This window comes from Asterias rubens, chromosome 13 (assembly GCF_902459465.1).
Source record: "Asterias rubens chromosome 13, eAstRub1.3, whole genome shotgun sequence".
Classification (NCBI taxonomy): Eukaryota; Metazoa; Echinodermata; class Asteroidea; order Forcipulatida; family Asteriidae; genus Asterias; species Asterias rubens.
This window is the reverse complement of record NC_047074.1, coordinates 12529842-12549249: the sequence shown is the minus strand read 5'-3', so window position 1 is coordinate 12549249 and position 19408 is coordinate 12529842. Positions and strand designations below refer to the sequence as shown.

At 39.4% G+C, this 19408-nt stretch overlaps 2 protein-coding genes across 3 annotated transcripts in view; one reads left to right on the top strand and one right to left on the bottom strand.

The window, feature by feature from the left end:
* Positions 1-54: 54 nt before the first annotated feature.
* LOC117298500 (presenilins-associated rhomboid-like protein, mitochondrial) lies at positions 55-7345 on the bottom strand. Its single transcript, XM_033781787.1, has 9 exons — positions 7174-7345; positions 6408-6612; positions 5442-5576; positions 4471-4615; positions 3279-3428; positions 2800-2870; positions 2034-2135; positions 1538-1635; positions 55-918 (listed from the first exon to the last, which is right to left on the bottom strand). The coding sequence occupies exons 1-9, from the start codon at positions 7230-7232 to the stop codon at positions 825-827; spliced, it is 1059 nt and encodes a 352-aa protein (XP_033637678.1). The 5' UTR covers positions 7233-7345; the 3' UTR covers positions 55-824.
* A 243-nt stretch (positions 7346-7588) lies between these two features.
* Positions 7589-19408, top strand: part of LOC117298921 (conserved oligomeric Golgi complex subunit 3-like) — a 42998-nt gene continuing 31178 nt past the window's right edge. Inside the window, exons 1-17 of one of the 2 annotated variants that reach the window (XM_033782302.1) lie at positions 7589-7747; positions 8978-9118; positions 9287-9348; positions 9653-9818; positions 10694-10768; positions 11215-11307; positions 11691-11732; positions 12469-12597; positions 13434-13555; positions 13750-13876; positions 14392-14483; positions 14632-14771; positions 15042-15202; positions 15594-15786; positions 17065-17189; positions 17703-17792; positions 18138-18258. In XM_033782302.1, coding sequence (XP_033638193.1) covers positions 7589-7747; positions 8978-9118; positions 9287-9348; positions 9653-9818; positions 10694-10768; positions 11215-11307; positions 11691-11732; positions 12469-12597; positions 13434-13555; positions 13750-13876; positions 14392-14483; positions 14632-14771; positions 15042-15202; positions 15594-15786; positions 17065-17189; positions 17703-17792; positions 18138-18258 — 2038 coding nt within the window. The remainder of the gene's footprint in view (positions 7748-8977; positions 9119-9286; positions 9349-9652; positions 9819-10693; positions 10769-11214; positions 11308-11690; positions 11733-12468; positions 12598-13433; positions 13556-13749; positions 13877-14391; positions 14484-14631; positions 14772-15041; positions 15203-15593; positions 15787-17064; positions 17190-17702; positions 17793-18137; positions 18259-19408) is intronic. The other variant, XM_033782303.1, reaches the window with a different exon arrangement.

Below are 19408 nucleotides of genomic sequence, written 5' to 3'. Positions count from 1 at the left end.
GAGCCGTTTCTCACAATGTTTTATACCAGATGACATCAACCTCTCCCCCATTACTCGTCACCAAGTAAGGTTTTATGCTAATAATTACTTTGAGTAATTACCAATAGTGTCCACTGCCTTTAAGGTTTAGTTTTGTCTGGCCTTGTTCAAATTGATGGTTTCGGCCGTTGAAACAGCAGGAGGGCTGAAAAGCATATTACTCAGTGTTATGGTTGCAGACAGTGGATAAAGCTGAAGCCCTAGCCGAACTTGCCTGAGTCGGACATGGCTTCAGTCATCAAAACATTCTTTGTTACCATCTTTGTCATGTTCCCTGTGCTGTATGACTGTCAACAATAATACACACTTATTTGTATTTAGGGGGCCGAAAGGGATCCAGACTGTTTTGGTTACATGTTTAAAATAAGACTATTTGTATATTTGATACACAACTATGTGTATATTTGATGTCTAATTTGAGTGTTGTGTGTGAGTGAATAAATTGTACAGTTTAGTATAAAGATATACAGTCACATTCACTGGAATTTTCCGTTTTTTTGAGTAGGGGCGTCAACACTTGCATAAACAGGGATGGTTCGATACAACTGTTCAGTAAACCAGAGGTTGGTTTCACAAAGATAGTCCTAACTTAGGACTAGTCCTAGGACTCTAGTCCTAGGACTGTTTAGGAGTTATCCAAAACTTAAGGCTGGTCCTAAGTTAGGACGAGTAACTCGTTAGGATGAGTAATCTAACTCGAAATAAGACTAGTCTCCACTTCTTTGTGAAATCCACCCCTGGACTTTGTGCGATGTGGCTGGGCTAAGCTGAAATCATCCGTTTTGTCAAATCTCCTTGGGTCCTCTGTACTTGTGCCACGCACTCATCAAAGGTTCTCTCTTCTGCCAAATTTGCTTGTGGCCGTAGGACATGTAGTAACTATAAAGGAAATGTATAACATTGACTCAAACACAAGGTTTTATGGATACATGCTGGATATTCCAGGCCCAGTGCGATAAAGAAAAATAATCGAACTAGTAATAATAATTTGAGAAGCTAATCATCTTTACTTGCTGCTGGGAAACCGAGTTGCAAAGGACGCTGTTACAACATGGTCAAGCTGCAGGCATGTACAGGCGCCTTTGGCAGCCAGCCACATCGACTCAAATGTCCAAGAAGCACAGCCAGAGAGATCGAAAGTGTTTGATTTTCAAGTGGATCGAGAATCAGAGGGGCCTGGAGAAATAACCCTTGTGGCATATGAGAGAACCTCTAGGCCCACCTCTACTCACAAATGGCTTTTGCCAGGAATCGAACCAGAGTCAAAGTGGTGAGAGGCGAGCGCTTTACACACAAGCCACCCATGCTACTCCCTGAAGATGAAAAGACTTGAAGATACATATTTTCAGGGCATTCACAAGTGATCTGATTTCCGAAATGCAGTGTTTTTCAGTTTTCTATGGCACTGTTTAAAAAAAAAAAAAAAAACGGAAATCAGCTGATCAGATAAAAAGTTCAATGCCTGTGAATTGTTTAGAGATAATCAAACATTTCTTACCATCCACACAGTAGGCCAGCGAGATGAGCTGCATGATCAAAGAATTGCCATCCCATTACGACACCCATGGACTCCATCCCGATGAGAAACTTCAAGGCCTGGAAGGAAATTAGAACAAGAAAATGTCTCCTTTACTTCGACAACCAATTGAGCTCAAATTTTCACAGGTTTGTTATTTTATGCATATGTTGAGATACAACAAGTGAGATGACTGGTCTTTGACAATTACCAATAGTGTCCAGCCGTCGACTTCACAAAGAGTTAGGACTCGTCTTCTCTCGAGTTAGGACGTCCTAACTTAGGATTAATCTTAAGGTCTGCATGCTACAGTGCAGGGTTGGGACTCGTCCTAAGTCCTAAGATTAATCTTAAGTTAGGAAGAGTTTTGTGAAATCGATGGCAGTGTCTTTAAGCCTGGTTCTTACTTCATGTTAAACTTTCACTGAGATCTTCATTTATTCAAAATAAAATAGTTTAAAAACAAAAATGTACTCACTGATCCTGCTGAGAATGTGATGAAGGGTAGGAAGACGATAGCAAGCCTAGAGTCAGGGTACTGTGTGCACACTGCTGCAAGAACCGCCATGATGGCACCAGACTTAATGAGACAAAAGACAAATTCATTAGATATTAAGAGCATTAAGTCAATTTACAGACCACCAGTTCTGGGCAATCCTAAAGAAGGAAACAATCCCACTCATAAATTTGCACATCATCGTCTTGGGATGGGATGAAACAAGGGAAACTGTTTTTTGTGTGTGCAAATGGAGTGTTCCTTATACATGCAATGGGGTTGCCTGCCTCCAAGCTACCTATAAAAATTTCCTTCTGTGGCAAGGCCTTACAATAAGTTACGAAGTACAAATAAAAATTCTCCGTAACCATTCTTACTTGAGCCCTTTTGTTTAATATACTTTTTTATGCAAGTCGCCAGACACACAAGGCCTGAAGGCAACTTCAAGGTGTGGGCTACAATTGTTTTTTTCCAGAGGCCATTGCCACCTACTCTTAGGGCTAAAACAGGGTTACCCCCTTTACAGTCCATATGGATGTAGGCTTGGGTATCATCCGTCCGAAGCCTGGCCGGTAGAGCAGAAAGCACTACTTCCCCAGCAGTGTCACTACTGGGTTTCGAACCCACACTCTGCCGATCAAACACCAGAGCTTGAGTCCGGTGCTCTTAACCGCTGGGCCATGACACTGCCATCACACGCCCTGCCATTTTTAATGAAGAAATTAACTTTTCCTTAAGCATTACTTACAGCGCCTAGGGAAGGATGATACTTGCAGGTGGCTACTTTGAGTGCATAGCTGGCAAACGACGCCCAAACACCTGTAGTTAAAAAAAACCAATCAGTGGATCAACCAATAGAACACCAAAAACCATTCAATCTCAAAACAAAGTCCATCACACTTCCTGTCCAAAGCCTTTTGTCTCTGTATGCGTCCTTGTTCTCTGTGATACCTGTTTAGAGTCATCCCATAAGCTTGTCAAAGCATCCTCGGCACCTTGATGGGAGCTATGAGTTTTTAAGACTCCCTTGTTCTAATAAGAACAAACTAAATATCAATTTGAGGTCGCTAAAGCCCGGTTCATACTTTGTACATCCAGCAAATGCGAATGCACCACAAATTTTGATCATGCCGAAAGAGGGTGCGCTTTAACTATTTACAACAAGCGCATTTCATTATCCACTATTGATCACTGACGTCTTGGGCAAAGACTTCTGACTAGACCTACCTGAGCTTAGATACATGGCAAGAAACTGCTCCTTTCCTAGTGCCATGCCTATACCAGGAGCAAAACTCCACAAGACGTACATGTTGACTGCAAGATGCCAGAAGGAGTATTGGCTGAAGGTGGAAAGCACCATAGGTAGACATACAGCACCTTCAATCAATCAATCAATCAATCAATCAATCAATCAATCAATCAATCAATCAATCAATCAATCACTCAATACAACATTTATTTTCGCATACACATGGAGGCATTATCCTAAAAGCCGAGGCTTGTAGTGGATGTGCCCATTACAAAACTACAAAACAAAACGGGATAACAGCACAAAATAGACCTTGAGGGAATCGATTGAAAAAAGTAGGGTTTGCCTGCAAACCTATTTCAGTGACGAGCCAGCAGGACCAATGGGAGACTTGGAATGCTAGGTGGCAGCAGACTTACCAGATAAATTTCCATAGACCTTTTCACAAATACCCATTGCACAAGCGCCAGCTATTGAATGAGGTGCATGCTGGCCTAGATAGGGATCAAACTTGAGCGCTATGCTAGACCAGCATGCACCTCATTCAACTTCTACAGTGCGCGTACCAAGTATTTGTGATAAGGTCGATTGATTACGTAGTTCTGAGCATGTAAACATATCGTGAACAACAGATTTACCTGGTAACTCTAAGGGTCCCAAAAGTCACCCATTAGCTTGTCATTGTACTGGTTCCTCAAGCTTTTTCACCGGTTCTTATCTTGAGATTTTCTTTCTATTGTTAATTGCATGGGACTTGAGTTTGACAGAATTTTGACTGGTCCTCCTAAGATTTGATTTGTCGTTTGGCCATAGATCTGAATAGATCTTTACACTACCACCCTTATGAAAGATACCAATACACCAACCCGACCACCATTGATATTGAAAGATCAGACAGTGGGAGGGTTGGCCTGGTCAAACAGGCCCCGATAACGAGAACGAAAACGTTATCAATACGCGCCCTCGATTGGTTGAATAGGCGTGGGCATATTCTGTGCGGAGCAATTCAACCAATAGAATGCCTTCTCTTTGCGTCGTGATCGTTATCGTTTTTGTTATCGCTGCAATGTGAGTCGGCCTTAAAGCAGGTATTCCAGATCATGCCCGAAACAGCCCTCAGTTCTTAAAAGTGTCAGACCTCGAAAGTGGCAGAGAAATGTTTGAGCTTACTTGAGGCAGGTGAGGCACTGAACCACTTGATCATAAAGAACTGCATGGCTGGTATTCTCCAACAGGCAAAGACAGCGATGTTTGCAGCCACTATCCCTAACGTCACCTTCTCTGTACCGGATAAGCTTCCAAACCATTGGTTTACCTGCAAGAAACGTACGCATAATAAAGACCCTTTTGCCTATGAAGTCACACTCTCAAAAAGCACCATCCCCCGAGGCCAAAAGGCGGCAGATCAATGGTTGATAGGTGTTCTTTGTGAGTAAAAGCGTGCGCGTGACCTCACCTTACCTGATAGCGTTTCGCATTATGCAAGGGGGTCTATTGAATTCTATCACACAACGCGGAACGCGAGTTTACTATTTCCACCAGTTTGGGAGTCAAATTTTGTGTGCAGGTTTGAACCTTAAGTTCAAGTCTCAACTGTAAAGTTGTATGAATCGACGAGTTGTCCGACACACGGGTTGTCTGACATTGACTAGATAGCTCAGTTGGTAGAGTGCCGGCACTTAAATCAGGGGGTGGTAGGTCCCACTCTAGTTATTTTTTTTTTTGTCAACCCATAAAATATAACATTAAAGGCAGTAGACACTATTAGTAATTAATCAAAATAATTATTAGCATAAAACCTTACTTGGACACAAGCAATGGGGAGAGTTTGATAGTATAAAACATTCTGAGAAACGGCGTAGTTTTCGAGGAAGAAGTAATTTTCCACGGATTTGATTTAGAGACCTAAGATATAGAATTTGAGGTCTCAAAATCAAGCATCTGAAAGCACACAAATCCGTGTGACAAAGGTGTTTTTTCTTTCATTATTATCTCGCAACTTCAACGACCAATTTAGCTCAAATTTTCACAAGTTTGTTATTTTATGCATAAATGTTGAGATACACCGAGTGAGAAGACTGGTCTTTGACAATTACAAATAGTGTCCAGTGTCTTTAACCACAACCTGAACAGAATATTACCCTCTGCCTAAGTTCACCAGCCTTGGGAATACTACTTGTGTGTCGTCCAAGTTGCCTTTTAAATGTCTCCAGAGCCTTGGAGCGTAAACCTTCATACTGCCAAATAGCGGCACCAGCAAAGCTGCATCCAGTGAACTGCAAAAAGGGGATGGATAAATGGAGAATAATTAAAAGAGAAATTAAGTTCAATAGCCATTATTTCTTGGAGGGGAAATGTTTAATATTTTGACAGTTGAACCCAGTGTGCAAGATTGTGCCATACAACAAAAATCAGCAGAGTCTGGGTTTTGAGTCCCGGTCATGACACTTGTGTTGTTGTGTATGATACTTTACTGCAATTTCTTTGTCCTTTAGATGGGACATTTTAGTAGCCGTAGTTACCGTGAACTAGAATTGGTAGTGAACCCAATACACTTACTAAGGAAGATTAGGGGTTAACCCCTTTGTTTCTGTTTGACACAGCAAGCATCTTATTTACAGGATTCCTCAGGCCGCAGGTGAGCTACATTGATTAAGTTTACTTATGTCTTGATGGGGCATCCTTGGTTGCATTCTCAGTAATATATGATAAAACTAATCACAAAAAAATCCCTTTTTTTATAGACAAAGACCTGTAGGAATTGTCTACATTATATGGCTCTGGCTATGACTAGACTGCTGAAAAGTCCTATTCTAAACATTGTTGTCATAGGACAAAGCCGTAGCCAAGTTGATTGATTCAGACATAACCTTAAAGGGGTTGTGTTGTCATGACCAAAGCAGGCCTGTGGCTGCGGCTACAACAAGTACATGGAATTATAAACTCTAAGCCAGTTCCTGCACACTAGCACTGCCCTCTATATCAAAACCTATGGAGAGAGCATGAACGCCCGCAGAAACTTGGTGAGATTTCATAATTCCATGAACAGCCACAGGCCTGCTTTGATCATGACGACACGGCCCTTTAATCTTCCGATAGAAACTTACCAAACAAGCAAAGCCAAACGGCTTGAGAAGAGACCTGTAGGGAACTATCACATGGTTGGAATCATACTGAACTTCAAACTTCTCTAAACTTCCCTTCTCGTTAAACTTTGCATCAACGATCTTCTTCTTAGCCTTTGTGGTCTTTATTCTTCCTCCATCGCCAGCCTCCCTCTTGAAAAACCTGTGAGGCTGAACTTGTTTTGATCTAAATTTGATATAAAACCAAGCATTCGTATTTCATAATTTTTAAATAAATTGTTTTAAAAATATTCCAGTGTAAAATTAAACTAAGAGCAGAGCAGAGAGGGGTAAGATTAGACACAGGAACTTGGGGGGGGGGGGGGGGGAGGTTGCCATTCTCTTCTCCTTTTAAAATTTTGATTACAATTCGGAAAAACTTCAAAAAGTGAAATACACATACAATTAAGTACCCCCCCCCCCCCCCCCACCATCCCCCAAGTTCTGGGTTTAAACTTTAAAGGTGGATGATATTTCAGACATATCTGTTAATCAATTAATTAAGGTAAGGAATGTCTGAAGAAATTTCCAAGAACAGTTCAGTTTACAAAACTAAACAGTAATACTTTGTATTACCATAGAGTAAGGGTATTACACAGTCAGCATAGTTAGTATAGTCAGCAGGCCTCTCAACACACCTGATTCAGTACAGTGGTAAAACAGCACTGTGACCGTGTGATTGTGTGTACAATCAGTCACATTGCACTCTGTATGTAAACGAAACTGAACAAAATCACAAACATTTTACCCGCATTTTACACAGCTCTTTCTCGTTAATAACCTCACAACAGAAGTCACAGACATCATCTTGCCTTGCACATACACTCTATTCAACTAACGAGGTGGAAGGAAAACAGACTACTTGGCGTTATTTTCATAGAAAAACTCTCAAATCACTTCCGAGTTTGCATTTCATCATTTTGTCGTCTGCTAAAGTTTTGAGAGGTCAACAAACTTTTTGCATAAAACCTTTGTGTTGATAACATGTTAAGATCATATTTATATAAAATATTTAACTAAATATTACTTAAAAATTAAATTAATGTCATAAAATATTTTTTTTAGTTGGTTTTTGTTAGTTATAAGTAAAATAAAATATTAAAAGTGTGAAAGCAAAATGACTCAAATATATTTATTCATGACTACGGGTGTGAATTGCCAACATGGCGGACACCGTGAGACTGTTTAGTGCGAAAATAATGCGAGAGAAACTGAGTTGTTGGGACAGAAAAGAAGACCCTAAAGCTCCTTTAAGTGATGCACAGAAAGACAGCTTCATGGACCTCACAGCCAGTGTTTCAAACCGGCCGTTGCCCATCGAGGTAAATAAAATATACAACAGAAACTGTAACAACCATTATTTTATTTTTTTATTTTTTTCTCTTGGCCTTTTTTCATTGGCGCAAACTTCAATCCTCGCGCAAACTTCAGACCGTGTCCAAAACGGCGACTTCGGCTTCAGCTAGCTAGCTACGGCTAGATCAGCGCGTCTGCATTCTTCAACAATGACAGACGCGCTAATCTAGCCACTGTAGCCGAAGTCGTCGTTTGGGACAAAGCCTGAAGTTTGCGCGAGGATTGAAGTTTACAAACTTGATAGCCCGATTTTAATTTGCGCGCGCAGGCTTGACCCTGTTCAGCAGATATTCGGAAATTCCACGCAAATTTCAGGCCCTGCGCAAATTTGGTGCTGTCAAAAATAAAGAAGAATTTTTGAGAATTTAAAACTAAAAAGGGGTCTTTTATAAATAAATAATAATTGGAACCGAAGAAGCTGAAGTCCAAATGGGCGCAATGTCCAGACTGGGCAAGCAAGACATACGCAGCACCCTTTTTTTGTAAACAAAACATACTGGCAAACTTCATCCATATAATTTTATAAACTTGTCGCAAGCAAACTTCACTTTCGCCAGTTTGAAGAAGATGGAGCAGCCAACTTGCGCCGCAAGTTTGCTCAGCCATCTTTTTGAAGCATCATCAAGCTTGTGCGGACGACTAGTTTGCGCCTTATATACAGCATCACTTAAGTTGCCCCGCCCTTGAATTCCTGCTGTCAAGAATGACAGTGACGCAATTATCCTCGGATAAGATTCCGAATATTCTTCTTGCATGATTAAATGAATGACTCCGAACATCTGACATTTAATTTTTAATAAATGGATTTTAAAAAACATTCTGTATCCTGCCACCACCAACTCATTTTTACAAAAAGGAATGTCTCATGTCCTTTCTCTATGATTTGATAGATACTAAATAAGATTTCATAATGAATGAAAAAGTGGTGGCAGGAAAACGCAGCGGCAAAAGCTTACAGAAATTTTTGCTATTTTCTTCATTCTGCAAGTGCTTCTCTACTGGTACCCTACATCATAAATATGCTAGGCCTAAAGCATCTTAGCTTGGAAAATAATTCAACATGGTAGGCAAGATAAAGTTGTAAACTGCCACTTTTTCTTCTGTCAAAATGAGTGCAAAGTAGATTCATCTCATTTTTCCATTTAAAATTTTAATTTTTGTTGTAAGTATTGATTGAACAACTTCTTTCAAAACAGTTGCCCTTGGACGAACCTGGAAGCTTTACCCAGCAGCTCTCAATGTCAACATCCCATATTCCTTCAGCTGGAGGCGACGTCTTGTCCGATGGATTTGAATCACTCGGCATGAAAGAGGACAAAATTGAAAATGCACAGCAGGTAAAACTCAAAATTAGGGAAAAGATATAAAATCATACCTGCATTTATAACAATTATGCCAAAGCCAGTTGGAAGCCATGGCACTTCTCAGGAATTTTCATATTCATCAAATCTCACCCCTGTTCGAAATTGACAATTTTCATTTAAATTGTTTGATGTTTGTTATAGTTCTTCGCCTGGTTCAACAAAGTGGAAAGCAAAATGGATCACGACGAAGAGATATCGTACAGGTAAATTTCTTTGACATTCTAAAAAAAATGTCTTACTTCAATTTCAATTTTTTTTTTTTTTTCAAAACCTCAACTTGAAAAAGGGATACTTACAAACTTTTCAGTTTTCAATCTGCATACATTTTCCAGGCATGCATCTGATTTCCTCTTTTTTTTTTTTTTTTAAATAGTGCCATTAAGAAAACTGAAAAAACACTGTCCTTTAGAAAGAGTGATCGGCCATTTCCTCGTTTTTTTTTGGCAATTAAGAGTTGCCGGTCTGATTTTTTTTTTTTTTTTTTGCTGTAACAATTTTACCACACAGATGTTACTGCGATCAGTTGAAGGACTATCGAGACCAATGTGACAAAGTTCTTGATGAGGTCTCAGATGCTCTGACCCACCTAGAGGAGCTGCAGAAACAGTACGTCCACGTATCAACGAAGACCAACGCACTTCATGAGGCGTGCGAGGAGTCTTTACAAGACCAGGTAGGATCAACTTTACAGACTCACTTCCTGCAGACACTGGACACTATTGGTAATTGTCAAAGACCAGTCTTCTCACTTGGTGTATCACAACATATGCATAAAAAAACAAACCTGTGAAAATTTGAGCTCAATTGGTCGTCGGAGTTGCGAAGATAACTATGAAAGAAAAAAACCACCCTTGTTACACGAAGTTGTGTGCTTTCAGATGGTTGATTTCGAGACCTCAAATTCTAAACTTGAGGTCTTGAAATCAAATTAGTGGAAAATTACTTCTTTCTCGAAAACTACTCCACTTCAGAGGGAGCAGTTTCTCACAATGTTTATACCACCAACCTCTTCCCATTACTCTTAACCAAGTAAGGTTTTATGCTTAGAATTATTTTGAGTAATTACCAAAAGTGTCCACTGCCTTTAAAGGGTCTATGTACTTTTTGTAGGATACAAAACACAATGTTCACAGATTTACATTAAACTTACACAGTTTGGAGATAATGATAGTAGAAAGCTTCCCTTAAAATATTACTTGCTGAGGTGCTGTAGTTTTTGAGAAATGTGTAAAACAATGTCACATCATGATTGGAAAAAGAAAATTAACGCGACATTGTTTTACTAATATCTCAAGAAAGAACTTTGTGTGTCAACCTCCATAGATATTTTATCGTACAAAAAGACGGTTGCCAAGCTTGATGAAATAAGTATACCGAAGAGTACTCACCGAATACTGTAGCTTTAGCAACTCATGCCGTTCCTTTCTATACTAACATGACTAACATGACGGCAGTGGACAATAGCATGCTAGTTTTATTATAACGTTAACACAGGGTGAAAAGTAGAGATTTAAGTCCTGTAATGTCTCTAACCTTTTTGTCTTGCAGACGTCACTTGTAAACAAGGCAGAGACAATCAGTGGCAGATTGTCGTACTTCAACGAACTTGAAAGAATCAATCAGGTGAGATCTCTTGGGCACTCTTGCAGGCCTGATACTTCAAGAAGGCAACGAAGGTAGTGGCCCTCATGCCCCCCGGTCATTGCCTTGGTGCCCTTCAAGTAGAAATATATTATTTTCTCATAGGGTGCCATTCACCAAGGAGAAAATGCCTTGGTGCCCTTGCCCTTACAAAAACGTAGCATATAGGCCTGCTCATTGATGTTTTTTACTCTTGACTAATAACCGCCAAGAGGCTGACCTCGCAGCATCTGGGTGGGCCAGACTTCGAGTCCCGGGCCAGGCAGCTGTGGCAATCTGCAGCAGAGTGCATTGGTTGGGCGGCTCTACGTCCCCCTTGATTGATCAAGAGAATGATGATGATGATGATGATGTATAACCGCAAAACATGACTGTATTTTTCCAATTCTCTCTGTTTTTACGACCTCTTTTCCCTTTCATTTTAACAGAAATTAAGTTCGCCCACCTTCTCTGTGACCAGCGAATCGTTTGTTCCCATGTTGACGAAACTGGATGAATGCATCGCTCATATCTCGGTCAATGTAAGTAAAGATTTTGATCAAAGGAAGATATTGACGTATAAAGCACATTTTATGTTTTTGTGGTTTTGTTGTTGTTTGAGTGGACAAAATGAGAACTTAATTACCAATGTACAAAGGTGGTATGAGGTTTTCTTGTTTTCTTTTGTTTTATTTGAGCATGCCGACATTAAAATTTGTGTTTGTTTACTTGGAAATCAAAGCAACAGAAATCAGTGTCAATTGATTTAAGTTTTTAGAAAAATGTATGTTGGCTGAACCAATTACACTTTTGGGAATTTTTAAAATTTATTCATAATTTGTTCTTCTTTATAATAGTTTATTTCCTTAATACATATTTCTTTCAAATATAAGTTTTTCATTGAGTGTTCCTTCACATTTAATAGCAATATGAGGACCCATATTCCGATAACAGTGAAAACGTCAAGGTGAGGGAAATTCACTAAATTCATCTCGCATGTTTCCAGACTAACTAGTAGACTTAATAACAATTCATTATCTCTCATTTTGATTCATTACTTTCATTCGCATGTTTGTTTTGTCTGGAGTAACTCAATTTAAAAAATATCTTGTGTAGGCAAAATGTACACTGGCGTGTCGTGGCCAAGGGTCACAATGGAGTTAACCCCTGGTGTTTTTGCTCGGGAGTCCTGGTTTAAGTCCTGGTTGGGACACTTGTGTCCAGAGGCAGGATGGAAGAAAAAGGGCTAAAAGAAAGAACAGAACATTTGTTGTTATTATTTAGGCATCCTTTCAAAAATTTACCTTTGAAATTTGTCTTTCCCATCCGTAGTTTTCAATAGAATGATATCCTTAACCACGTCTGATCCCCAAATAATTGAGTTTGATGGATTTGGTAGCCTACTGCACAGCCAACCCAACCAAAGAAATTAATAGTTTCATAATGCAGCTCCAATGTCAAATTCAACATAACAGTTATTCATGTGGTTTGATTGCAAGCATGCTATTTAAAAATGAAGCCGTTTACTAACATTTACTGACTTAATCAACATAGGTTAATGCACTTTTCAATAAGAGAAAATGCCATGGGTTACTATATAGCTCTATGGTTGAAATATAACTAATTTTGTTGATTGCATCACTTTTATACGAGAATAAAACTTTTTGAGCAATTCACTGGTAGCCTTTTTCTTTTCTGTACAGCCCCAGTATAAGGAGACTGAAGTTTACCAGGCGAAGTTCAAGCACTGCCTCTCCAAAGCCTTAACTGTAGTCAGGTCCTCTGTTTTTAACATTCTACATAACGCCACACAGCAGGTTGTGCCAACCAAGGTAGGGTACCAGACAAGGACATTTCTCTAATCGCACTCTACTTTTTCTTTAAAGGCAGTGGACACTATTGGTAGTTACTCAAAATAATTATTAGCATAAAACCTTTCTTGGTGACGAGTAATGGGGACAGGTTGATGGTATAAAACATTGTGAGAAACGGCTCCCTCTGAAGTGCCATAGTTTTCGAGAAAGAAGTAATTTTCAACGAATTTGATTTCGAGACCTCAGATTTAGAACTTGAGGTCTCGAAATCAACCATCTAAACGCACACAACTTCGTGTGACTAGGGTGTTTTCTTCTTTCATTATTATCTCGCAACTTTGATGATCGATCGAGCTCAAATTTTCACAGGTTAGTTATTTTATGCATATGTTGAGATACACCAACTGTGAAGGCTAGTCTTTGACAATTACCAACAGTGTCCACTGCCTTTAAGTGAAGTATTAAATTTCTTATAATTTGTATATGTCTGCTAATTCAGTTAAAATCATTATACAGGATTGGTAATGCTGACAAAAATTCGACCTCATTCACCCATACACCTCAGCACACACCAACTGCATTCTAATGAGTTCATGATGCTTCATCATCCCAGAACTTCCACTCTTTGGGGCAATAGGTCCTTAGGATTAATCTGAGGACTTAGGACGGGTTCAGTTCCGTATCCGAAGACGTTAGGATGCATTGAACCCATCCTAAGTTAGGACGGGTGATTTGTCCTAATTTGTGAAATCGGCTGATGTGCCTTTGACAATTCTGTATTTATAAGCTTCCATTCTTCTATTAATCTCTGTATATTCTAAAACCTGACTATTTATTTTATTTTCACTTACCAGGAATCCCCTGTAGCACCCTCTGATAATGCCTTCACTCTATTTTATGGTAAATTTCGGAGTAACGCGCCTAAGGTAAAAGGAATGATGGAACAGATCGAGTTGAGGCTGGACAAGAGCCCAGAGTGAGTTGACCAAATCGTTGGCAAAATTATTTAATTCTTTTGTTTTTCTAAATTTCAAAATAAGATTGGTGATATATATTTGAAAGTTATTAAAGACACAAAGCAACATTTTAATTCAATTTCTGAATCGGTACCGGTCCAAGGAACAGAGGTTCAAAAGGTTTTAATAAGAGGTTGGTTTTTGTTGATATCAGGTACCAGACATTACTAGACGACTGCCATAATTTTTATCTAGCGAAACGTCATCAGCTTCTAGCACCAAGCATCACAGCAGCCGTCAAAGAGTTGGCTGCTAAGCACATCAGAGACCACTGTGCGCTGGTAAGTTGTTACAAAGTCATAAAGTCACAAACATGAACAAGGTTTTTGGCTACTTTTTGTTTCTAAAGCAAATGAACTGTTTGTTTGTAATTTTTATACAATGCAGGGGGGATGAGATTCTTCTGTCTTTGGTCGGAACTCCGACTTTTTAACATTAAAATACCATCTTTTGTTTTCATTTCAGATTTTAAAATTCTCTAAAATTTGCTTTTTTTTATTTATTTGTTTACCAACAATAATCTTGCTGGCAAAAAACTTGATTCTTTGCAAAATATATTCTGAAAAACAATCCAAAAGCATTTTGTGAACACATAAACCCTCAAAGAAAAACCAGCAAAATATATTTCCCATAATCTTCTGGTTTTCTTGGGAGCTAGTTTAAGTGAACAGGAAACATGTCCTTTGCAAATCCAGAAAAACTATGTTTGATATGCTTTGCAATAAAGTTGATCATTTGTCTTTGTATTCTTTCTTCAGACCATTTTTAAACATGAGTTAATGTGTTTCCGTTGCAGGTGCGTAGCGGTTGTGCATTCATGGTCCATGTGTGTGAGGACGAATATCAGTTGTTTTTCCATTTTTTCTCAAGGCAAACTGACAAGCTGGAGTAAGTAAAACAAGATTTTGTATTACTCGTAAAGTCAAACTTTTTATTCTTAAAGTACATCAACCAGTAAGACACAAGACTTTAATGAATGTTGATACACATAAGTCAGATATTTGGGTAAGAGCAGATTTTGTTCTTTTATTCCTAGCGCCATGCTGGAGGGTCTATGCATGAGTCTATACGACGTCTTAAGACCACTGATCATTCATATTAATCACCTTGAGACATTAGCTGAGCTCTGCAGTATCCTTAAAATTGAGATGCTTCAAGACCATGTCCAGACCAACCGTGAGTAATCATTCATATCTTATCTCTGCCACAAAAATTTGTATATCCCATTGCTACCACCAAAATATGTATATCCCACTGCTGCCACCAAGTTACTGTATTCAACTGATGCCACCAAAACATCAGTAGCCAGTTGCCATTTAATGGGTCAGTTTTCAAAGAGAACATTGTATACAAATCCCATTCTGCTAAAGCTTTTCGGCAATTTTTATCAGAATTTAAAAGCTGCCATAACATGGATAATAATGTGGTTGCTATTTTGATAAACAGCTGACGAACTGAAAGCTTTTGAGATGGTGAATCGTCAGATGTTGGAGGATGTTCAAGAACGCCTTGTGTATCGAGCAAGCATCTACGTTCAGACAGACATTCTAGCCTATAAACCTGCACCAGGAGATCTAGCCTATCCAGAAAAACTAGAAATGATGGAGGTAAGGGATGTGTTGTGTGTGAATAGATTTAAGAAATGTTTGATACAGTAAGCACAGAAGCGTTTGTGCAAAATCACTTTATGTCTGAATCTGAATTATATATTCGACAAAGCATCCCAATGGAAACATCACTCGGACTTTTTGGTAAAGAAAACAATGAACAAAGTTTAATAAGTCGAAGAAAAACCCCTAGAGTGAGAAACCATGCAGCAAGGTAGGGAGTGAAAAACCAAATCCACATGCAAAGCTCCGGGTATGGTATCGACCAGGGTCCACAGAGGTGAAAGGCGGGGACAGAAAACACTGAGCCAAAATGACTGCTCTGTCATCTCAAAAATCTTTAAATAAACTTAATAACTTCTTTTTGTGTGAATCTCCTTTGAATCCTCAGAGCATCTCAGAGAGCATCAAAGAGAAGGAACGGGAGAAGGTGCTGTCCAGGAGGAGCTCTGCTTCCTCCTTGGGGTCCGCCACCAGCCAGGAGGTGGCAGCACTTAGCGGGATAGACCCGGCCTCCCCTCCTCAAGGAGACCAACCAGCACAGCAGGAGAACGTCAATGGAGCCACTCCTCAACGATCACTCAGTGAGTTAACACCATAGAGTTATATATAAGAACTAGAGGGCGCACTGGTCTATATACGCGGCCCGGCATGCATGCATATGCGGCCATTTTGCAAGTTGACAAAACAGCATCGCATACCGTGTATTTATCAACACCCACGACGCGTATTTCACGGTCAACCCACGTACAACGTTCATTTTACAAAATGGCGTGCATGTCCACTTGCAGTCCCGTCGCGTTTGTGCATGCAGCATCACCAATGCGCCCTCTAGTTCTTATATATAACTGTATGGTTTTCACACAGTTTCTTTTATCCCTAGGGAGGCCCCTGGACTGTTTTACCCCACTGTTACCCCCGAGGCACGTTCACACTGTATCCCTATTCCATGGAGTTCCAGTTGCACGTTTCAAGAATTCCCCTGGGGTTTTACTGCTTACTACAGAGTAGGGGTTGCTATTCCCAGGGTATGCTCATTTGCTGGGCAGACCGGGGGTAAAGGGGTCACAGTGTGAAAAGGCTGGCTGCTACTCTTCAGGGTTTCCCCCGGGGTAGTGTAAAAAGGGGCTTGAAATGAAGCAAACCTTACATTGGCTCACATGTTGGGAAAAAGAGGCTGTTCATCCCACCTGAACACCAATGCTAGACACCTTAGAGCCCCAACACATGGAAAATATAATAATATCTTACAGTCTTAATACATTTACCACTTTTATGGTCCTGTAACCCTTCCTTTCATTCTAAACATCCTTTGTCCTCGCCACTTCACTCCTATTGGTTCATAGCCACCAATATTGTGTCTGAAATAGAAACTTTGATTGGCTGTTACTTTCCCGCTTCTTTCTGGATCCTTTCCTTAATCCCTTTCCCCCTCTCTTTTTCTATAAATGGATATGTATTTGTTTGTACTTGTTTTATGCCTCTGAAGAAGGTCCGGATTGGATCGAAAGCTAAGGCCATCTACCCTTTTCATTATAATATCTTACAGTCTTATACATATCTTCCTACAAGGTACTCACAGCGCTTAGTATACATTTATACAGAAAAGATAGGTTATTGAAGTTATGAATTCTGAGACCCACTTATGTAGCACTTTTAAAGGGTTTACAAGGTGCTACAGCTCATTTAGCAGAACACCGGGGCGAACACCTGCTCTTTTCGTGCACTGGGTTCTTTTACATGTGTTACAAAACATGTAGGTCAGACCTGTTACTTCTTAAATTGTTCAGTCTCTGGTTTTCCCATCTGGTGTATTTATGATGTATTTTATTTATTATTTTTTTTTTTTGGTGGTTCTGAAGGTCGGAGCAGCAGTCAGATGATCCAACATTCAACGAACCTTTCACCCGCAGACCTCCACGGGATGTGGTACCCAACTGTTAGGAGGACGCTAGTGTGTCTCTCTAAGTTATACAGGTGTATTGATGTGAGTACATAGTTTGAGGATAGTCTCTCTAAGTTATACAGGTGTATTGATGTGAGTACATAGTTTGAAGGTACAAGGGAAATTTATGTTGAAATAAAAATATCTATCTAACAAACTTGAGTTCTGTGGCAGTAGACTATATAGCAAATTCTTGTGAGAACTTGTCTTGCTGTGTATTTTACTGCCACTGAGTAGATTTTTTCGGAATTCGGGAGACCTTTCTACTGCCGCGAAGTAGAGTTTGGGGAATTGGGTGACTACATAGTTATAAAAAAAAACATGTTTGGCTTATTAACTACTACCTTGGCGGAAGGTATGAAATCAGCTTGGACTACTACTTTCGCTTAGTGGATCGAGGGGACTTCTCGTTATTTACTACACTGCTGAAGAGTGAGTTTTTAAAGTGGCCTCAGCATTTTTAGTAGCTTGATCTAGTCGTCGTCTTAGTTTTTAGCTAACTTAAGTTTTTCTTGTAAATGTGTTTTTTTAAATTTAATGTTTGGTGTTTTGCAGAAAGCAATTTTCCAAGGTCTATCGCAAGAGACACTGCTATCCTGTATACAGAGTTTGGTTGTAGCTGAAATAGGCATCCAGAAACGCAAGGTAAATTCAGAGGTCCCAGGTTCAAATTCCGCTCTAGTCAATTTGTCTTAGTTCAACCCAACATTATTTTAAATTTATCCTGTCAGTTTCCCTTGTGGTTTGTTACTTTGTTGATATTTTAAAAAAACTATGCCACCCCCTAACAAAAATATTGACCTATAAAGAGACCGCCAACATAGGGCTGGATAGCTCACTTGGTGGAGCTCGGGTGTGTTAATCAGATTTTCTTGTGGTTTATAACTTGAAATAGTGTAACAATTAGATCCCTAGTCATCAGGCACTAGTGCTCTTCGAGGAAAAGGATTTGAGATAAAACAATGTTTCTTTCTTTCAATCTTTCTTAAGACTGAGCTGGATGGGTTGCTGTTTCTCATTAAGCATCTTCTGATCTTGAGGGAGCAGATCGCTCCGTTCCAAGTAGAGTTCTCAATCAAGGAAACGGCACTTGATTTCTCAACGATGAAAGGTCAGTTTATGCTTTCTAATTTTTGTTTTGCCCTTGGATAAAAATCAGATTTTTGTTGTATTAATAAGGCCTGAAAAGTCTAGTAAAGCCTACACCAAATTTAGGTCAGCCCTTGTACTCGTGAAAATTGTCATACTTTTTTCCAAGGACCAAATATCGTACCTGTCAACATGGTAAAACGGGAATGAACCTATGAGTTGAAATTGGCCTTTACTTTTGGAACTTCATCTTGGAGGCCAATTTGGGCATTGGGTCATTCCGTATCAAATCACCCCCCCCCCCCCCCAAAAAAAAGTTCAGCTCCATCCGATAAACGGTTTTCACGCTGAAATTTGAAACTTGAGCTTGTTGAGCCACGATTATCCCATAAACCAAATTTGAGCAAATTTGAAGAGGGTAGGGTTTAACCATTGGGTGATTTGACACGGAATGACCCCATTGCACGTTTTGCACTATGCATGGCTGACACATGGGTTTCCAACCTTTTTTTTTGCTATATTTCAAAAGAGATTTGTTGTTTGCTTTTCATGTGTTGTACCATCCCTTCATCTTTTTTTCTACATTATAAACTTTTAGGATTTTGGTTTTTGTGAAGAGATTTGGGATTTGATTTGCATTTGTTGTACATTGCCATGTTCTTTTGACCTTGTGTTTCGGATATTTATGAAGTCATTTGCCGTTTGATTTCCCATTGATTTAATGTGCTGGATTTTGAATGAAACATGATAATGCTTGTTTTCTGAGTATGGTTATGGGTTTTTTCCTGAACTTGTTTGCCATTTGATTTGCATTTGTTGTACATTTACTTGTTTCTATGACATTGTGTTTCTGATATATAAAGTCATTTGCTGTTTGAATTTCATTGATTTTAATGTGCTTGATTTTGATCACTATAATAATGATAATGCTTGTTTTTCATTTTGTTTGTACAGTGCCTTTATTACCCCATTTACTTGTATAGAAGGATCCCACATCCTGATTGAGTGACCCCCCCCCCCCCCCCCCACACCACTCAAAATTGATATATTGATATCATTTATAAATGTAATATCTGATTTATATTTCATCTATTCTTGTTATTTGTCTTGGCCGAGCGGTCTACTGCATCGGGCGCAAGTTCTAATGTAAAAGTAATAATATTAGAAAAAAA